At 38.6% G+C, this 21,012-nt stretch overlaps 1 protein-coding gene across 2 annotated transcripts; it reads left to right on the forward strand.

Moving 5' to 3' along the window:
- Positions 1-1,083: 1,083 nt before the first annotated feature.
- On the forward strand, positions 1,084-20,061 carry LOC140231479 (uncharacterized). Of its 2 annotated transcripts, XM_072311610.1 has the most exons (11): positions 1,084-1,185; positions 4,697-5,027; positions 9,339-9,462; positions 10,100-10,183; positions 10,725-10,813; positions 11,383-11,562; positions 12,225-12,362; positions 13,557-13,612; positions 14,257-14,393; positions 14,823-14,986; positions 17,464-20,061. In XM_072311610.1, the coding sequence occupies exons 2-11, from the start codon at positions 5,025-5,027 to the stop codon at positions 17,608-17,610; spliced, it is 1,122 nt and encodes a 373-aa protein (XP_072167711.1). In that variant the 5' UTR covers positions 1,084-1,185; positions 4,697-5,024; the 3' UTR covers positions 17,611-20,061. The 2 variants fall into 2 exon arrangements, with proteins under 2 accessions (XP_072167711.1, XP_072167710.1); XM_072311609.1 differs by lacking the exon at positions 4,697-5,027 and having other exon boundaries at positions 1,098-1,185.
- Positions 20,062-21,012: the final 951 nt, after the last annotated feature.

Below are 21,012 nucleotides of genomic sequence, written 5' to 3' on the forward strand. Positions count from 1 at the left end.
ATTATCATCATCACCATCATTACCATCACGTAATGTATATAGTAGGGCCTACATCGATGACCAGCTCTCTGTCGATATGGTCGTTAAGAAGACAAAAATGGGGAAAGAGTCAAGAAAGGTTAAAAAGAGGAAAATGGAAGGAAAGAGAAAAAAATAGATAGAAAGTGAAAGGGCAGGACGACACGACTCTGTTATATAGGAGGAGGAAGAGCTAGAGAAACGTTAAAGTTATTTCACTTCCCTGGTTATCCAGATGACATTTTTTTCATTCCAATTTTCAAAGAAAAGAACAGAAAATTATACAAAAGATCAGATAAAAAATGAGAAGGAGATAACACAAATGAAAACAAAATGGAAAGAAGAGAAAAGAAAGGGAAACAGAAGACTGTTAGAGAAAAGAGGAACAACAAAGAGATTCTACAAGAACATTATTTGGGGAGCAAGAACAGAGAGTGACGTTAGAGTCACAACAGAGTCTAGCTAGCTTACGTTTCTGTTGTACCGGATGGCATTTTGAAAAGTGGGCGGACGTCTGTAATACAGGCGCAGATAGGTTGGAGGGTAGACTATAACATTCAGACAAAAAAAAAAATCACATCATCAAGTTGTAACAGTTGTAATATGCTTTGTACATCTTTTTATCTCCCTCAATATGTCGGAAGGAGCCAGTTATATTTGTAGGATGGTTTTTATCTTAAAATAACGAACGCTTTTGGGACCTTTAAAAAAAAGTAGCATATGCGAAATCACAACATCGCGATATGTCTATTACGGTACGTGATTAAGACTATCTTTCTACTCGCACACTGGCTCTCCGCCTTCGCACCGGACTGCGTGGCCGTTGTGGAGTGTAGCCGTGTGCTGTATGCACGCCGATGGTAATGGAGCCGCTCATCCCAGCCGTGGCCAGCCCAAGCTGATTGCCCTTGATCGATTTCCGCAGCACCGACGCCGGCCGGCCTGGGGTCTGTCTGCAGGTAGCAGTAGCTGCCCACCGTACGTACTTACCCATGCACCGGGATCTATCAGGATTTTAGGCCAATGCTACCCGCGCGTTTACGTACGATCTGCACCATTCTTTCACGCAGACAGAGACCAGCAGTAGTGACTCCCTCTTGCGTAGGAAAGGTGCTCTCCAATCAAATAATAATGGATGCAACCAAGAAATACAGCATGGGTATCAAGGTATTTAGATTCTACTTCTAGCTTTGTTTTGAGTAGGTGAAGTAATGATTAGGTCGTCTTTTTTAGTGTTTATCAAACGTTGTTACTGTACCAGCACTGTGCTGTGCTCTGATACTGATGTGCTTGATTATCACACATACTATAGGTCTAGGGCCTACTGAGTATTGCAAAAGTAGTTGCATGACAGGCGCAGGCATCAATAACAAGTCGAGACTCCTGAGCTGAGTCCAGGATGTGGCAGGCAAGCATCTTGCTATACCAAAGATCAGACTGTATTTATTGTCGGGTATACGTTCTGGCTTCACGGAATCCCCTCCTGATCCTATACAATTACAAGTCAAAGTATATCGAAGTTTAATAAAAGAAAAAATGCTTTCAAACTCTTCTAAACAGACAGATTCTTTTTCCGTCTAGCATTTTGCCTATATCATTGACCTGGCCTGCATCATTAGCAGTTGAAATTTGCAAGTGGATGAAGGTCTCACACGACATTGACACAGATAAGATCGGTCTGTATCTGGTCTGTATCTGGGCGTTGGGGATATGTTCCGCGTAGACAGAAAGATCCGTCTGTCCGGAGGAGTCTTTTATTTCTTTGACGTTATCGCTCGCCTCCGGATCCATGAAGCCAGACGCAGTCTCTGTGGAACATTGACCGAAAGATCCATTTGTATCTGGTCGTCGGGGATATGTTCTCTACGGAGGAGAGCGATAATGTCAAAAAAATAAAAGACTCCTCCGGACAGACGGATCTTTCTGTCTACACACGACAGTGCTGTTTGTGTGAAATGTAGATGTTAGTTTTCACTTTTGGTAAATTTAGATATGTAATATTCTTCAGGCTTGAAGGAGGTAGACTATGATTTGTCTTTCTCATGTTTCTCTTTGTGACCTGTGGCTGTGTGTGATGAACTTTTATAGGAAGAACAGTGATAGTGTGTGTATATATTGCTGTGAGACTGAGAATAATAATGTTTTCAACCTGCTCTGTGGCAAATCGTAGTATAAGCTGTGGCTTTTTTTTATGGGATAATCTTAATCATTTAAAAGTTTTCTTTTTTTCATGCAACAAGTAAAGTATTAGGAGAACTGGAAAGCTGTTATTTTGTTCTTTCTGATAATTGGCTTACTTTGTTTGAAAATGGTGTTAAACCTGTTTTTTGAAATTTGTTATTTTCTTAAAGAGAGCTAGTAGGAGAGAGAGAAGAAAAAAGGGCAAAACCTGGATGTGAGTTTTGAGGTGGTTCAAGTTGGTCGTGTAAACATGTACATGCATAGGGTCCCTACAGTACATCTGTGATTATGAGTATGAATCCCATTTGCATGCCTTAAATGAAGAGTTGTATAAATACAGTGGTATGTTGAAGAGAGTATCATTTTAGAAACTCCCATAAAGTATTGAAAGTGGAAGGTAACATTTAGTACATTTTTATTGACCGTTAGATTTTGAATTGAATTTTTTTTTTTTTTAATTCCAGTACATTACTAGGCTACCTTTGCAGACCCATGCACTGCATGTGTGTATATCATGTATATTTTGTGAAGAAAGTTCATCAAAACTTACAAACATTTCTATATACATTCTTGCCACACACTCTATATGTTATTACATCAGCTCTTATACTTTTAGATTTGTGTTTATAGATAAAAAAATACAGAAGACTGCAACAAAAAGGCTCAAGTGTGGCTGACACACAGAACTACTGAGTAGTTGAGTTTTGTGCATTATTCAAATTGTAGATAACTGTTGACTTCCAAATTTCTCAGCAGTGGCCTAAACAAGTCCCCTGAGGTTCATATTTAATGTTTTGCTGCATTTTGGGAGGTCTGTAAAAGGTATCCCCTACCTTTAAGGCCCTTTGATGAGTCTATGGAGCTACTATCTCTGTTGGTAGCTCCATGATGAGTCCAGCTGAACAATGTTGCTGGTTACCATGCCGTCCATTTCAGTTAGAGGCACATTACTCTGTCCCTGGAATGTGACGTACAGTACAGTATTTGAAGTTCTATCTGTAAAGAGAGTCACAATTCATACCCATGCACACACTCATGCAAACTTTATCTCAAAGAATCTTTTATAGACCGATATGGGTTCGTTGAGGGCAGCAGACAATTTGTGGCACTGGGCGCAGCCATGAGCTCATTTTGAGGTGTCTTAGCCGACCCCCCCTCCTCTCCCCCACCCCCCAGGCAACATGTTTATCGCACACTTGTAACAAAGGTTCGCGCACTAAGCAAGCACTCAGTACGAGACGCCCATTGGCTAAAACAACCATGCATCAGTTTTTCATTCCGCGTGCGGAAGGGGGTGGGGGAGAGGGGAGGGGGGGTCGGCTGAGACACCGCAGTAATGGCGCTACCCATGCCAAAAATACACATAGCGTGTCACAGAATCGGTCCATAAGGAGGAAGAGGAAATGGAGAAAGAATAAGAAATTTTCAAAAGCGATATCTTCATGATCTGTCCATATCAATATACTGATGCAAACTCAGACTTTTGACAGCATTAATGAAAATTTTGCATTGCCATAATATTCTTCTGAGTATGAAATATTTGTGTGTGTGTGTGTGTGTGTGTGTGTGTTAGTCAATGCCAATTCCTTCAAATTTCTGCTTGTTCCATGATCTTTGTAAATATGTATCAGTGCCATTTCAAATGCTATATTGTATAGTGTCATATCACGTAGGCCTATGTTTTTATTGAATTGGCGTATAATAGCCTTCAGCAGTTGCCAAAAAAGAAAAAGAAAACAAGAGAGAATATAATCACCACAAAGTGTGTCATCTTGATAGAAAGTCAACAAGTTTTAAAAAACTTGGATTTTTTTTTTTTTATTGCCGTGAACACTTGTTTTGTGCACATGGGATTGATTATTGCAAATTACAATGCTAAATTTGCTTCTTCTTTTTTTTTTTTTTTGGCTATTTTGTAGTAGAAAAGTAGAAATTTTAACCGTGAGAAGGTATATAAAGTACTCAAAGGAAATCCAACTGAAAGGCAGAACATACACATAGTATTAGCAGCATATAAACCAGGAGGGCCCTACAATGTACAGTTATAAAGTGATGAATCCAGAGAAGAACCAAATGCATTTCACACTGCAGATCTGTAAAGTTTGAACTTCCCAAAATTCATCTTAATACACTTTGTCATTATGCGGTGCTGAGCTGATGAAATATATTGCAACATCACCTTGCTATAGATAAAATGGGGGAAAAAAAGAGAGTGTCTTGTAACGCATGAAGCAGTTGGCAGATCAGCTGGTATTTGCACATCTGAACTTTGTTATAGGGTTCACGGTACATTTGTATGTTGCATGCTGCTGGTGAAACGTGGTGCAATCTTAGGAGGCTGCAAGTCAAACAACAAACAGTTTTCCTTTAGTTTTGTTGTTGGTGTTGTTTTTGAAGGCAAAACAAGTATTAGAAAAAGCATGGTACCCTTGCTGTGTGTGATCTTTCTGTCATGCTATAAAGAATGTCATCACTCTTTCATCATATCCTTCCACAGGCTGAATCCATGTGTGCATGAACTCCCAGCTGGTGCTTGCATGAAACCATCGATAGTTAGCCACAAAAACTTCATGCATGGCTTCCTTCCTTGCCTGACATAACATCGTTGTACCCTCACTCTCACGACCCACTCCCTTGATCCTTCCGTGCCCCAGTTTGAACATTTCACTACACTTCCTGTGTAAAGAGCTGCGTTTTTCCTCCGCTGACCTGCATAAAAGTGAAAGAATCTCTGTGCCCGCATTCATTCTGTTCAAAAGCTTTGAGAAGTCTACTTCTACCGGAGCACTTTCCCCTGACGCTTCTTGTCAAGTGCTGCAGTCAAAATGGTTTGTATCAATTCATTACGCTCTTCTTTATTTCATTCTGCTTTTCTTTTTTGAAGTCATCATTTTCTTTTTAGCTTCATTTTTTCAGTCAGATTTGAAGTCAGTATTGTATAGTCAAAATCTGAATCAGTGGAAAAAAAAGCTCAAATATATCATTATATGGAAGTTGAAGGTTGAGGTAAAGAATGTCTGTTCTTCAGTGTGGATACAAGTTTCCAGTGTTTTATGCATTGTGAGGTACTAGATATAGTCTTTGCCAGCTGTGTTATTGCTTGCCTTAACAAAATGATACTGATTTTCCTACAAACAATGCATCTTGGCCATTTCAGTAACAGCACAGATTTCTTTGTGTGTGTGTGTGTGTGTGTGTGAACTATGGAGATTTTGTGATGAAATCAGCCCCCATTTTTGGAAGTCTTTTTTCAGGTCTGAACTCATTTTCATGCTTTCATTAGGTCAAATTCACAACAGATAGTTGCACTCCCTTTGCTTCTTTGTTAAGCAACCACATTTTTGCAGAAATGTTATGTCTCCTTCATTTCATTGGGCTTTCAATAAGGTTTGTTTCTGACTCCTTGGTCTCATGGTACAATGTATACTTTGACCCCAAAGAGTTCCTAAATGTCACGGTATTCGTGTAGCATACGATAATTTAGCATGTTCTACGTGTATGTCCAGAGAATTTCAGTACTGGTAAAATGTAATGTGTGTGTTTGTTGCTCTGTGTCTATACAAATGTGGTATGTTTCATTGCCTTACCGTTGTAAATGGAAAGATGTAAGATCAAGGATCTAACTTATGCTAATTGAATGGTTAGGTTGTTGCATACAGAGATTTGATTAGTTTGCCTCAGAGCCTTTCCATTTGAGAAATGAAGAGCTGATTTGGAAGAAAAAATCTCCAGACCGAAAAAACCAGACATTACCAGAGTCTGAGAAAACCCAGGGCCACCCACACGTAAGCACTAACGAAGCTCTTTCTTAGATACTGCATGCATTTGCGGTAGTCAAGTGGAGCTTGCCAAACGATGCATGTATTCTTTCAAGTGCTGTTAACTTTGTGTGTCTTTGACCTTTGGCAGACCTTGAGTGTTATCTGTGACAATTGTTCTCTAGAGAGCTCAGCCCGAGTAAATGGGAGATTGGTCATAAATGGGTGATCACTTCAGTGCAATCTCAAATGCAGCAAATTTAGTTCAAGAAGTCACATAAAGATGGAAACAAAACAAATCATATAGTATTGATAATAATATAAATATATTATGATGATGATGATGATTATCATCATTATTATTATTATTATATGATTTTGTTTTGTTTATATTTTCATGGTATTCATCAGGATGTTCTGCATTGACAGATTTGAATCAAATGTCATATGTTTGTATCTCACAAAATCAATCAGCAGAACAGAGTGCGGGACATGGAATGAGCAATTAAGAAAGATCATTATTAGAAGTCATTGACATTGGAGAATTTCTGAAAATATGTGAATATGAGTATTAAGGTACAATGCGCTCATAAGTTACATTCAGACGGTGATCCTTAACCTCGAGGGTCTAAAGCTCTGGCGCCTTTACTATAATACGCACATTCACACGATGAGGCTTATCCTTTAAGGTAGTTTTCATTGAGTTTAAGCACTTGTCCCCATTTCTACCTGCAAGTCGCACTCGATATCATAAACCACAGAATTAGAAGTTTTTAAATGATCCCAGCTGGGATTTGACCTTGAGATATAAACGCGTTTCAAAATGGCATTGCATTTATCTACTCACAGAACGGCGATCGTGGTCTCAAACGTGTTTCAAAACGCCCTTTGAAAGACGTTTCAAAACGGCGTTTCTAAACACGTTTGAAAACACGGTTGCGTTTATCTAACCCCTGAAAATGCCTCAAACGCGTTTAGGATCGTGATCCTGCTTCAGAAAGTTTTTAGATAAACGCAGCCCTAGTGTGGGGGCAGTGGATATGGGTACGTATACACGTATCTGTACCTGAAACTCTCTGCATCATTATGCCTTTCAAAAGATTACATTGTATGTATCCCAAGATATGCCATATGAAGTATTGTTCCTGGGCCATTCATTCATGTTAATTTTCCAAGTGATTTTTTTATAACGGCAAAGTCTGAAGAATGATTTACAACACTTTTATTAATGTTCGGTGGGTGGTCTAAATAACTGAACTTCTAAAAATAGGCTATGTACTACCATCGGGTATGTTATGTTGTTCAAGCATCGAAACATTACAATGAAGTCTAATGAGCTTTTACCAGAGGAAAATGTCATCAGATTGTCTCCAATAACCAATTACCCTATAAAAAGTGACTTTTGTTATACAGTAGTCCAAAATAACATGCCTCAAATCCTTTGGGAAGGTGCTGACTGCCCTGAAGGAAAATCCTTGGTGAGGACAAACATTGCTAACCTATATATTTTGACCCAATTCCACTTCAAATAGAGATATAATCCACGGCATGTTTCTAGCCTGTGAGCCTCCCAACCAAGTGTGCTCAATACTATCCTTGAGTGTAGTCTTCATTTTACTTAAAATGTCATGAAGAGAAAAACAAAAACAGAAAAGAACTAGAACTTGAGGGACTATTCTCTGACCTCTCGTACCCCTCAAAGAAAAGAAAATGATTGGGGGGGGGGGGGGTGCACCCCAATAGTGCCAGGGGGATTGGTTGGCTCAAGGGTCAGTGACATTAATTTCAATATGAATTAACTGGCAAGTTTGAAGCACCCTATTCCCAAAAGAGTGGACTGTGCTTTTTGCCCATCTTTGGTCACGAAAATGTAGTGTAAGAAATGTTATGTGACCATGAGTGAATAGACAAGGTGTCTATGTTCATCTCAAGTTGCTATGGCCATAATGTAAAGCAGAAGAAAAGAAGTTAGGCAAACAAAATAGTAAAGAAAAGAAAACTAAAAAAAAAAAACTGACAGCCTTGAAGCCAGGCTACATGTATCATATTTGGCAGACCATAAAATATTGCAACAACCACAACAAAATTTCATTCTCTCCCAAGATCAATTTGCCTTCTCACTACTGAAAACCTCCCTGGAGTCCCATTCTTTGGTTTCTATGTACAATGTAATATTGCCGTTTTCCCTGGAGTCCCATCCCTCGATTTCTGTGTAATGATTGTCACACTGAAGAGGCATGACTGACAAATGGTGTGTTGTTTATGGGCCAAGGGGGACACTCCGCTCCAGTGACCCCTAGACTCTCCTGGCACCCCGTAACTGGGCTATGCTCAACCCCCTTCTTCCACCCTGCCAGCAAGAGATGCAATGAAATACATCTTAAAACATGTAGTTCCCAGTGAATCGTGAGGTTTGTGAGTCATGGGACATACTGTACTTATAAGAGGGAGCTACATGTAGAGGTGAACTCTGAAATATAAGATTGGTGAAGAACTCCTTACATCTTGAATACTTTCCCATTTGTTGTTGTTTTTCTGTGAACCCACATTGAACCTGCTGCACTTAATACTTGAAATCAATATTAAACTCACAGCAATAGGAACCATTTTGATATGAGCAGGAATTCTGAAATCTGGGCTTGTCATTTTAGTACTAGTTGTGTGTATTTTTCGTAGTTACCAATATAATGAATCCTGAATGCAACAGGACTGTGAGTGAGTTCCAGAAATTTCTGTCTGTTTGTTGGCTGTACAATGGTGTTATCAAATTTCAACTGACAGTGTGAGGGCATGTAGAATAAGTGAAATTGTTACTAAATTTTCCTTAAGTGTTTGTCTTTCCAGAAATTATTGACTTCATATCTACAATGTATCTATGTGATGTACAGAAGTATACCATGCATAATTTGTTTACTCATGTGTACGTATTGCAATACTACACTTGTCCATACTATTGCTCTTTTTTCTAAATCAAATGATTCAAATCATTATATTCAAAGGTACAAAAATACACTGTAGTGCATTCAAGAATGTCTCCAAATCATGTTTTTAACACATAGCAAAGACAATTAACATTCTGCAAATATTCACTTCGTTGTTGCTGTTTGTGTCTGTTTGTTTGTTTGTTTGTTTTGGGGGTATTCATTATTACAACTTAGATATTTTGCATCAAATCTATTAGTGTTAGGGGTTTTAAGTTGAACTATAATGCCAGGTGTTGACATTATCACTCTTTGTGCACATTTTAAGCAGATCATTAGTAAATTTTCTGTCTTCATGATGAAGTGTTTTTTAGTGATGTTGGGGTTGATATCATTTTGTAAAGTGTTTTATCTGTATCTTCCTCTTTTCCTTTTTTTTTTGTAATTCTTGATGTTTCAGGATCAAGGATATGTGATCGATTTCCGTAGCGACACCATCACCAGGCCGACAGATGCCATGCGCAAGGCCATGAGTGAGGCAGTCGTTGGGGATGATGTCTTTGGTGAAGATCCAACCGTCAATGGTAACTTGACTCTTCGGAATTCAAAGTTTCAAAGTGACTTATATTTCACAAACAATCAAGAAAGAACAAGAATTAAGAACAACAACTGTTATACAACATGTACAGAGTCTGTGAAATTGGAGCTATGTAGCTAAAACATAGAACTGAATACACTTGAATACAGTGGCCAACCACTTTAACAGATTGATGGAGTGGGTTAATAAGTGTGATGCATGATTAAAGTGCACTGCCACACCAAATTAACCCTTTGGTTCTCAAATCTAATTCATACAAAATAATTTTGACTGGAATCTTTTTACATGTTATAATTTTAAAGCTTTTGAAGCAATAAGTTTTAAAAGGGTCAGTGCTGTCAGCAATAGGCCTAACTGTATTAACCCATACAATTTTATACACATGACATATCATAACTTTTGCCACACAGTTTGCATTGATAATATTCCATAACCTTTGATGCAGGGTATTGCAAGAAGCACAGTTTTGATGGGATCTTTGTTTCTCCACAACTGACAGGCAATTGTTGCTCAAAGCTATCATGATCTGTGAATTTTGTACTGCAAAGTATGGTAAGAATTTGTGTTATTTTTCATGAATAATGATCTATTTTGTGTATGTGTGTGTTTTCGCTCTCTCTCAGAACTCCAAACAAAGATTGCAGAGCTCTTTAAGAAGGATGCTGCCCTCTTTGTACCAACAGGGACAATGTCCAATCTCATTTCATGTAAGAGTAAACATCCAGCACTTGCCTGAGTATCAAAGCTGTAGTCATCAAATTCCATTAATTTGTGATTTTAGCTTTTGATACATAATTTCAGTCGTATCATTTTTCTAAGTGTTTCAAGAGAACATTTCTCCATACAATGTCCACAAATAATGCGCTCTGTGATTGGGAAAATTTTCCCCCAGATCTTGGTCAACTATGTGAAATAGTATGCTAATTTTTTAATTAGCGCACTATTTGGGTTGTGTCTCCATCAGCCCGAAATCTTCTCAGTCCTATCATTTGAACCGTGTGCTGAGCCCATGGATCTCTACGTAGAGTTCTGTGGCTGACCAAGTGTAGCTGAGTAATGATGCAAAGTATGCGTGTGTCACCTTCAGGCTAATTTCCCAAACGGACTATTTTCGAGCTGATGAAGACCCACATTCAGGCTATTTTCCTGAACCGCAGAATAGCCTGCTAGTTTGAACTTTGGTCTAATAAAGACACTCCTACTGAGTTTATCATTTCCTTTTCTTGTTTGTTTGTGGCTGTTTTCCAGTGATGTCACACTGCCAAGGACGAGGTGAGGAGGTTCTCCTCGGAGACCTTTGTCACATCTTCACCTGGGAGCAGGGCGGGATGGCTCAGGTGTGTATGCATCACATGGAAGCCAGTGTGATAATGTGGTTCACAGGCTTTCTGAAAGTAGAGTAAAATGATTCATTTCATTTGAGCCTCATTCTTGTTCCTGTGTCACTGTTTGTGTGGGATGCAAAATTTTCAAAGGCTCTTTTATGCCAAATTTATGAAAGATTTAACAATTGGCAACACATTTTGGAGGATAACAGCTCCTGTCTCTCTTTTAAAATGACATATTTTTATGATTTTTTTTTAATGATTTTGAGCAGATAAAAATGAATTTAGCCTATTTCTGCTAATATACATGTGATATACTTTGTATAATTTGGAGGTACCAATTTAATGATGACAAGATGATGATTTTTACAGCAACATTCCACAGGACTTGTTGAGTTAAACCCGTTTCCCAACTGGTTTGCCGTAATGTTGGTAAAAAGAAAATAAATGAAAAATGTTTGTTCTCCATCTAAATGGGCCTCAAAAAAGAACTTGTTGGGGCTGAAGTTTGCCCCGGGTTAAAGAAGGTTGAGAAGCATTGAGTTAAACGATAGTAGTTGTATTTTTGTATTTGTGCACAGCTCGCTGGTGTGTGTCCAAACCTTGTGAGAACACTACCAGACGGAACACTGGACCTCGAGGAGCTCGAGTCAAAGATCCGTCCCAGTGACATCCACTTGACCGTCACGCGACTCATCTGTCTGGAGAATACACACAATGCCACAGGAGGCAGGGTAATCCCCCTGGAATTCTTCCAAAAGGTGAGGGTGCTGTGGCCCATGGGTTAATTCTGTACATGTTAAGTGGACATTTCAGAATCTGTGTTGGAAGAGATGAAGGAACATTCTCTGCCAGTTGTATTTTGATTCTATTACATTTACACATATGTTAGAAGCCCTACAGTGGAATTTTAGTTTAACAAGGTCTTTGGGACCAAGTCAATGTGTTTTTTATATCAGATATTTTGTTATATCAGTCGTCAATAAACAATTCAAAACATAGGAAATAAATTCATTGGGACCGGAGAAATTCTTTTGCTTTAACAGGTATTTTACTATGTTAGATCTCTTTATATTGAGTTTCCACTGTGTGTGTCAGATATTTTGGCCAGAAGTCAGAAAGGTAGTCTTAAATAAATTAGATCCATATGTTCTAAATTCATTCCAGGGACTAAAAACAAGCTCAAAAAAAGCGTGCCCTTTCACATGCACCTGTATTTAGCTAGCATTCATTATTGAATGACTGCTGGCATAGGAAATCTGTTATGCACATCTATATCAGTAAAATTTGCATAATCCATGGACTAAATTTAAAATACTTTAGTGAACTCTGACCATGATGTGCAGTTGTACTGCGTTCAGAAGAAACATGTAATGAAATTGCCGATGGTTTTCAAAGAGAGATGTGTTGATGTACTGCTCAGGTGCGGGCCATAGCTGACAAACACAACCTCAAGGTGCACTTGGATGGGGCCAGGTTGCTCAATGCCTGCGTTGCCTTGGGCGTCAGCCCGGATGTCATCACACAGTACGTTGACTCCATCAGTGTGTGCTTCTCCAAGGTAATTAACCTCCTGCCATCTCTTGCTCTTTGTGTTTTTCTGCTTTATGCCACAGAATCATGTAGTTTTACTTTAAATTCATGCTATATTGTATATCAAAACTAGAAAAGCACTCCGAGAGTGCAGACCTCCGCCAAGCAGTCACTTTCCACTAATGATCTTGCTCTTCCATAGAGATAAGTGATTTTCACCCACTGAATTCCCCAATATAGAAGCCTTTGTTACGTCATAAACCCTCAGATGCGCGGCGCGCCTCTCCCCAGCAGAAACTAGAGCACGCACTTTAGTGCGCGCATGCAAACCTCAAATACGCGCTGCCTGAACTTCCAAGTTCATTGACCCTAGCTTCCAAAATATCAAAATCCTTCATAAATTCCCCCAAAATTCTCGGATCACTACCAAAAGTTAATCGTTTGTTACTCGTGTCATTCTCAACCTTTCCTGCAAGTTTCATCCCAATCCGTTAACTACTTTTTGAGTTATTTTGCACACGGACAAACGAACGAACTAACTAACGAACTAACAAACAAACCAACGGTAACGAAAACATAACCTCCTCCCTTGGCGGAGGTAATTAGAGCCCCAGCTTAGACCAGTACTGGTTAATCAAAAGGCTGTCCTGTTAAAAATTATATATGAAATTGAAAATGGGTCTAATACTAATACATGGCAATGCTGCTTCAAAATTGTTGCCCATGAAAAGACATAAGTATATATCTCTCACCATAAAGTTAATGTGTCTTATTTTGTATGTCTATCTATTTATTCTTATGTTTGTGTATGTATGTATGTATGTAATAACATAACAATGTATGTATCCATGCAGGGCTTGACAGTAACTTCTCTCTCTGGTGGCATGTTCTGGCCACTAAAATCTTTAGATGTGAAATTTTGGTGGCCTGAAAAAAAAGAAATGTAGTGGCCCAAAATAGATGGAAAGACAACAATTTGTTTTGAATCTTCAGTGCCTGATCGGGCCACTAAAAGATTTTTTTGGGAAGTTTGGCGACCTAACATCAAATTTTAGTGGCCACGGCTACCAGGCCATCACTAACGTAAAGCCCTCATGTATGTATATAAGTCTGTATTTATCCAGCTATCTGTCCTCTATCTTTTCTTTCTGTCTACTACTATTTATAAATATTTGTTCATTCATTTCTTACACTGCATTTCCTTTACTATTATATATATCAGGGTTTGGGCTGCCCAGTTGGATCAGCTTTGGTAGGATCCAAGGATTTCATTGGCAGGTGCGTTTGTCTGCTTTTCTAGTGGAAGATCTCTTATACATGAAGAGTTCATGTAGCATTGTTTTTACTTTGATTGCAGCTCATTTGGCATTGGCCCTTTGGGAGTCTGGTGCAACAGATGATAGATACTTTGCAGTAATCACTGGTTTGCGGTGATGGTAGTCTGTGATACTGGAAGCTGCTTCATTACCAACCCAAGTGTAACTCTGACACAGTCAAAGTAAATTGTGTTTTGTTTCTGTGTTTTTACTTGATTTCAGAAATCATGTGTGTACACACGATTTATATTTTGTTAATTACTTGGAGTATGATAGTAGCAGTGGATTGGCATCTATGCACTCTGTCCCTTTTCCTGTATCTTGTGTAATATATGCTCTAGGCTATAATGATAACATCAAATAATGTGAAGTTGGAGGTATGTAAGGATTTTGTTTGTTTTCGCGAGATAAAAGTGCTCATTTTCTCAACTTGCCTATGAATGATACGTATTCAAATTAGCCTTTTGTTAGGGATCCTTTGGGATCTGTGCTGTCGACTGAGAAGAACCAATCCCTTTAGAAGCATTTGTGCATATTTTATTCAGGAAGAAAGAGTCTGATTGTGAGAAATGTACTCATGGCACCTTGATTCTCTTCCCTCAATAGGGCATTAAGACACCGCAAAGTGCTCGGAGGGGGTATGAGACAGTGTGGTGTGCTGGCCGCGGCAGCGCTGGTTGGTCTTGACCAGGGCTATGCAAGGCTCCATGTTGACCACGAAAATGCCAAGAAGCTTGCACAAGGTGAGGGAACACAGATCTGGTATTTTCACAGGAAAAGGGTACTTTTCAGGGATGTCTGGTAATTTTGTGTTATCAATGTGCATTACCCCCAATACATTGCAATCTTTTAAAACGCTTACTGAGAGATAACTTTGCCCCAATTGCTTCAAACAAGCAATCTCTTAGAATTTTTACCTAACTTAAGATTTGGAGGGCAGGGGGAGTATGTAATGCTGAACAGAAATCTATATACGAACATATGAATAAGTGATAAATCTTCATTGAAAATTTGTTGTTTTTTTTTCAGCTGAATGGCCTGATATTGAATAGAAAAGATAATATCAGCCCTAAAATTCTGTTGAACACTGTTTTATAGTATTTCAAGAGTTAGGGAAGAATGTATGTAACATGGTCAGACCAAAGTTTTTTTTTTGTATTTAATGCGTACAGGACTGAAAGACCTCGGCAGTTCGGTGTTTACGGCTGAGCCTGCGAACACAGAGACCAACATGGTTCACGTCTTGGTGAGGGAAGACATCCCAGTGATGCAGGCTGCTCAGATGGTGGGGAACGTAGCAGACGACGAGGCTAGTGTCTTAGGTCAGAGCATACAGGTGAGTTGACCCCCCTGTATGGGGTCACATAATGAAAGACAGTGCAAGGAAACCCTGTCATTAGGGAAACAGTTGCTAGGGGTAAATTGTAAAGTATATTAGCAGGAATTTTGATAGCTTTTTTCCAACCCGGCAACTTAGGGGAGCGCACCAGGGAAAGCCCGACATCGTGTATCCTTGTATTTTGCTTGTTTTGTTTATCTGTTATCACTTGTATTGTCTTGCAAATGCCGAATGAATCAACAACAACAACGATAATAATAACAAAGTCCTTATTACGAGTACATACAGAGGGAACCTCATAACAACAAAGCTAATTGTAATACTCGTAAAAAAGAACATTATTTGCAGAATTATTTTAAAGGGTAGTGCAAGAGAATGCTGTTAAATTAATTCATTGTTGTGGATTACGAAGGGAGACTTCATTTGTATATTAAAAAAAAAGAACTCAACAAGTAACATAGCATTATTGGGGTGCATGCCTGGTCCCAAGTCATCACATGGTGTTGCATTGAATCACATTTTATGAATTATGTCTAATAAACAATGTGCCATACATACATAATGTAACGTAAATAACGTGTTTGTGAATGATATTTGGTAAACAGCATTACATAAACTTTCAACGCCATTCCAGCGGGCAGTTTGATTTAACATTTCAAGGTGCTGATTGTCATCCACAGGTGAAAATGTTGATAGCAGTGTTGAAGTTTGCGCACGATGGCCACCTACGTCTATAGGTTGTTCCGTGTGTGCTGCAAACATTTTTATCATACTTTAAAAGGGGAAATTTTGGTGGTGTTGAAATTTTCGCGCATTTCGCACAACCAGAAACTAGCACAAAAGTAAAAGCACACAAATATTTTTCCATTTGTTCCAATAGTTGCTGTCTTGATTCTGCGGAATTAAAAACACACAAAAATCTTCTTACGCAGCTGAGTGCTAAAAATTAATCGGGCAAAAATATCCACTTTTACAGTGTGCAGTAATATCAGTGATGAGCGTCCATATGATTCACAATGACCAACTCAGCTATTCCAAGCATGCACAGTGGTTTAAATCGGTCAATTTGCAGAACAGTGGTTCAGGGTTATTAGAGGATTTTTTTAAAATGAAAATCTAAATTATTTATCATATGTAGAGATAAAAATGTAGTATATAATTACTTGTGGATTTATTCTGTGTGTGCGTGCATGCGTGTGTGTATGTGTGTGGGAGCCACAAGACATGGTTACTGGGGACAGGCCCGGCGATACGGTGCAGTTAACTCACTGACAAGAGGCCAAAGCTTTTGAATTCGTAGCAGTCATCGAAGCACTGTGCGGAGGGAAGGACAAAAAAATCTTGAAAGTTCACCTCCTCCTATCTCCCTTATTTTACCAACAAATCTGTTGAAACTTCACACATACATCTAATATGGATCTATCATCCTTCATATGATTTTTGGGCGAAAATGCTGATATATCTTTCGAGATATGTATATTTTTCTGTTTGAGTTGACCATGGGAAAGGGTTACGATTTTTTCCCGTCATAAGTCTGTGCCTGCATGAATATGCATTTGATTAGCATATTGCTAGTCTGTATACACCAGACTCACTGCCTGTGAAGATTTGCATTTGCACAATTAGTAGTTAGGTGAAAGTAGGAGCAAAAAGACAACCGAATTTAAAGAAAATACTGGACATGCACAACTAGATCATCCTCCTGCGCATGCGTTCTTTGCTCGTCAGCGCACGCTTAATAGCCAATCAGCAGTGTCAGGTTCGGCGCACGGCCACAGGGTTCGGTTTTCAGTCCACAGGGTGTGAGTGGGTGGGAGACAAACCCTGCAATGTGCTTCAACTGTTTCATGCAGTACGAAAATCGATACATCGGACTGCGTGCTGCTTACGCTATGGATTTTACATTGGTCACAAGTGACAGTGATCTTGATTTTTTTTCCAGACATAACCGTGCGCCAAATGATACAGAAAAGATATTTGGAACACAGTATGGATATATACTACCAGAAGTCATATACCGAAGTTTCATTTTTGGGCAATGAAGGAAAATGTGAGAAAATAACACTTGTTTGGAGACCAAATTTTCTGTTTTGGAAGCTAAGTTTCGATGTTATTTTCACAGGTTTATCCTCAATAAAACCAAAAACAACTAACATTGTGAGTTAGAAAATAGTTTCTCCTTCAATTTGCCGTATAGATTTAATCATTTGATGGCTTTTGAGGTGAGATATTGCGATTGTCCTGCAACACTTCCCCAGCGATTTAGTGTACAAAAGCTGTTTACTTTATGCAAATGAGGCTTCGAGGTCGTATGCTTTTGGTGAGTTAATTGCACCGTATCGCCGCGCCTGGGGAACATCTCCGCTGACTTCCATTTGTTTCAGGGAATCCTGCCATGATACAAATTCACCTTGAATCATCAAACTAATCACTTAAACTCTCCCTCACTGTGTCTGCCCTGTATGTGTTTGTAGGTGAAGCTGTTCCCGGAGACCAAGCATTCAATGCGTGCCGTGATGAACCACCACGTCACTGAGGAAGATGTCAACCAAGCCATTAGGAAGTTCAAATTTATCGCAGACAAGCTGGAGAATGGTGGTCTCGCTAAACCTGAGAATTGAAAATGATACCCGTCTCATGATTGTTCCCCTCCCCCCCCCCAAAAAAAAAGGAAATCTATTCCATAAATGTCAATTTTTATTCAAACTTTATCTTCAAAGTTGTTGAATTTGTTTAATTATGTGTGAAATGCACATGGCAGTCACATAATCAGCGAATCTGGGGCCCATAGCATAAAAGTTACTATTATGGTAACTTTGCCATCTGATGGTAACTTCCATGGAATTATTGATTTCAATTGGCTGTTGAGTATTGTTGCCATGGTAGTTACCATGGGATGGCAAAGTTACCATAGTAGTAACTTTTATGCAATGGGCCCCTGGTCATGCTCTTTGAGTATTTGATTCAGAAAATGTCCTCATGATAATTAACTGAAATCTGAGAAATTATATATTTTTGTAACCAAAGAGTGGGTAATTGGTTTTTCATAGATTATTAATGTGCAAGACACATGCAAAAAAAATAATAATAATAATTAATAAATAAATAAATAAGAATATGATAGTCATCGCTTAAATGAGGTTTGGTAACTCAAAATAGATTTGAAATTTCAGGAGGATGGATCAAGAAAACTCAGAAATCTTGGGTCACATTATAACTTCTGAATGTTCTTCTGCGTACTCTTCTTTTTCCCTCACATTTTTATGAGCTGTAGAATTGTGCTGTGCTGAAACACATGGGTATTGAAAAATAATTCATAATGATACATAATCTGTGATGACAAATAGGCCTGTATACTCACAGGAGGTGCAAATAAACCAGTCAATGAAAGTATGTAGAGATGATAATTTAGGGACCTGAACTTTTGATTCAATATAACAAAATTCTGTTATAACCATATAACAGGGGTGCACTGTATTTTTGGGTAGTGGTGTGAAACCAATTACTGGATCATTATATATTGTACTAAATTCAGCTTGTGTGTGTGACTGTGTATCTGCGTCTGTGTGTGTGTGTGTGTGTACAGGGTACAAGAATCTCAGTCTATTTGTTGGTAGCAAATTATATGTCATTTTGATTTATTGGTGCTTGTATTGATTTACACTTTCAGTATTCTTATGTGTACAGCACTTATACATTTGACTATTATTACTGATGCAGTATACCAGTAGTGACTTATATCCAGAGACAGCCATGTTTCTCTATATATTGCTGTCCACATGTTTGACTGCCTAAATATTCCAAATTTAGATTAATTTCAAGCTAATAAAGATGCCTTTTGAAAGAAGAAAGTGATTGGTGGCATTGAATTGTGTGGAACATCTGAAGACTGCATTTCGCTTTGTCTAAGACTTTATGATTGCAGGTCATCTAAATCTATCTTGTTAAAACTCAAAATACATTGCATGCATTATACATGTGAGAGCGATTGTACACACAAATGCATAGATTGTATATTAATACACTTATGTGTTATTTGATATTTTCTTCTTCATTTTTCGTTCTGATTGGATTGCATTTGTTCATAATTGCAGAACTTGTACTATGAAACAAGATGGAGGATAAGAAAGAGAGAGAGAGAGAGAGAAAAAAAAAATCAACTTTCAGAACAGAGCAGAATCCAGACTTTTTTTCTCAAATCCTGAAGAATTATGTCGCTAAAATCTCACAAATGTCAAGAAAGTACAGTATCAAATGTGTTTCAAGGACTTCACTTCACAACATGGAAAATTGCACATCCTTGACATTTCATAGATCTTGAGGGCTTTGCAAGGCCAAAGTAATATTAAAGCACTCTTTACTAGTGCCCACCCCCTCCCCTGCAGTGTAGTGCTACTGGCAGGAATCCAATCGGAGTGAGTTTAATCTGCATCAAGTGGATGTAGACACTGCAATGTCATGGTAACCCCAGGAATCTTTATTGATATGACAAATTTATATAGTGTCTATGACATAGTGTTTCTAAGTGCTTTACAGATAATAACACTAGTAGACATAACAATTTACTAAAGAAACATACAAATCAGTGAGAAAAAACAATCCATGAATTGCTTGATCATCATTATTGTTCTACGTGTAAGTCGGTCTTGAGTTTCTTTTTAAAAACGTCAGTGGAGGTAGAGTACAGCATTGAATATGGGTAGGGAGGGTCGTTGTTCCCCTAGAGAAGGGGGGCTCAAATGAAAAAAGTGTGGTCACCAAATTGGTCGTGGGTATGAGGGCTAAATGCCAGCTGTGCTGCAGATCTGAGACTCATAAATGTCTTTGTATGATTTGCCCCCAGGGCAGAATTACCGAAGTGTGCTCTCTACAGTTCCAGTAGATAAGTTTATATCAATGCAGAGTGCTTCTACAGTACATGCATGTGCAAAGCTGCCTGTCCTGGGCAACTGAAACTCACTGCCAGGCAAGTGATGTGAATGGGCACCATTGTACAAATTTGGATTGGGGCAAGTGGATGAAATATCTATTGTAATACCCTGCAATGTTGTGCATTTTTTGAATGACAGCCCCTCGTCAGCTAATTGTCCAAGCAAGATAAAATGCTGTAAGTAAAAAAAAAAACCAAAGGTTTCTTATGCTTACTGAGAGAAGTGCTGATGCAATAGTTAAATATCATTGCTGTTCTTTGGCATCAGTATAGCCAACTCACATACAGTGTGAGGGAGCTAACCCTTACACAGGCAATTTCTGTGTGTGTGGAGTGTGTGTGTGTGTGTGTGTGTGTGGGTGAGAGAGAGAGTTTTCTGACACAGCTTCCAAGTGACCTGTATTGAGTAGTCATGGCCAGGCTTTCATGTTAAAAATTAAAAACACACATACATTGTATTGACATACTTCATCGGAGTCACAGCGTAAATCTGTGACCCATGCTGATTTTGGGGTCAAAGACCTGCAACATGCCCATCAAATAGTCTACATAATTTGTCGGTTGAAAAAGATAAGGGCATTAAGGTGCGACTAACGGGAACCTTAACTCCCTTATCTTACTCAACTGACAAGTTATGTATGTCACTGTATACTACAGGCGAGTGGTTATACAGCGTATGTATACAAGGTAGGCAGAGCTGCTAGAATTTTCTCATTTCTAAGAAATCTCCTTAACACAGACAATAACAGAAAAGATGATTTTACCAGATGAATCACCTCATACCATACTTACAAAATCATTGTAACAATAGGGTTCAAATGTTATGTATGATGTAGTATCCTGTGCAGGTATTACAGAATACACGTAATGTAATGAATCCAGTTATGAATAAGAAGAAAACAAAAAATATTTAAGTGTAATGTAACTGAAAGCTATGTACAGTGCAACATGCAAGATTAATGGAGCAAGATTGAAAATACATGTACAGTACATTGTACATATTCAGCTCATTCCACTGCGATGTACATGTATTCACAATCACAACTACAATGTACATTAAGACATGCATTGTGTCAGTCTGAAATGAAGTACC

This window comes from Diadema setosum, chromosome 8, assembly GCF_964275005.1.
Source record: "Diadema setosum chromosome 8, eeDiaSeto1, whole genome shotgun sequence".
NCBI lineage: Eukaryota > Metazoa > Echinodermata > Echinoidea > Diadematoida > Diadematidae > Diadema > Diadema setosum.

Excerpts from the sequence above, each read along its gene's own strand:
- LOC140231479 (XM_072311609.1), top strand. The coding sequence starts at position 1,150 with ATGGATGCAACCAAGAAATACAGCATGGGTATCAAG. Across the intron at positions 11,563-12,224 it reads CCCTGGAATTCTTCCAAAAG|GTGCGGGCCATAGCTGACAA; the intron begins GTGAGGGTGCTG and ends TGTACTGCTCAG. Across the intron at positions 12,363-13,556 it reads TCAGTGTGTGCTTCTCCAAG|GGTTTGGGCTGCCCAGTTGG; the intron begins GTAATTAACCTC and ends TATATATATCAG.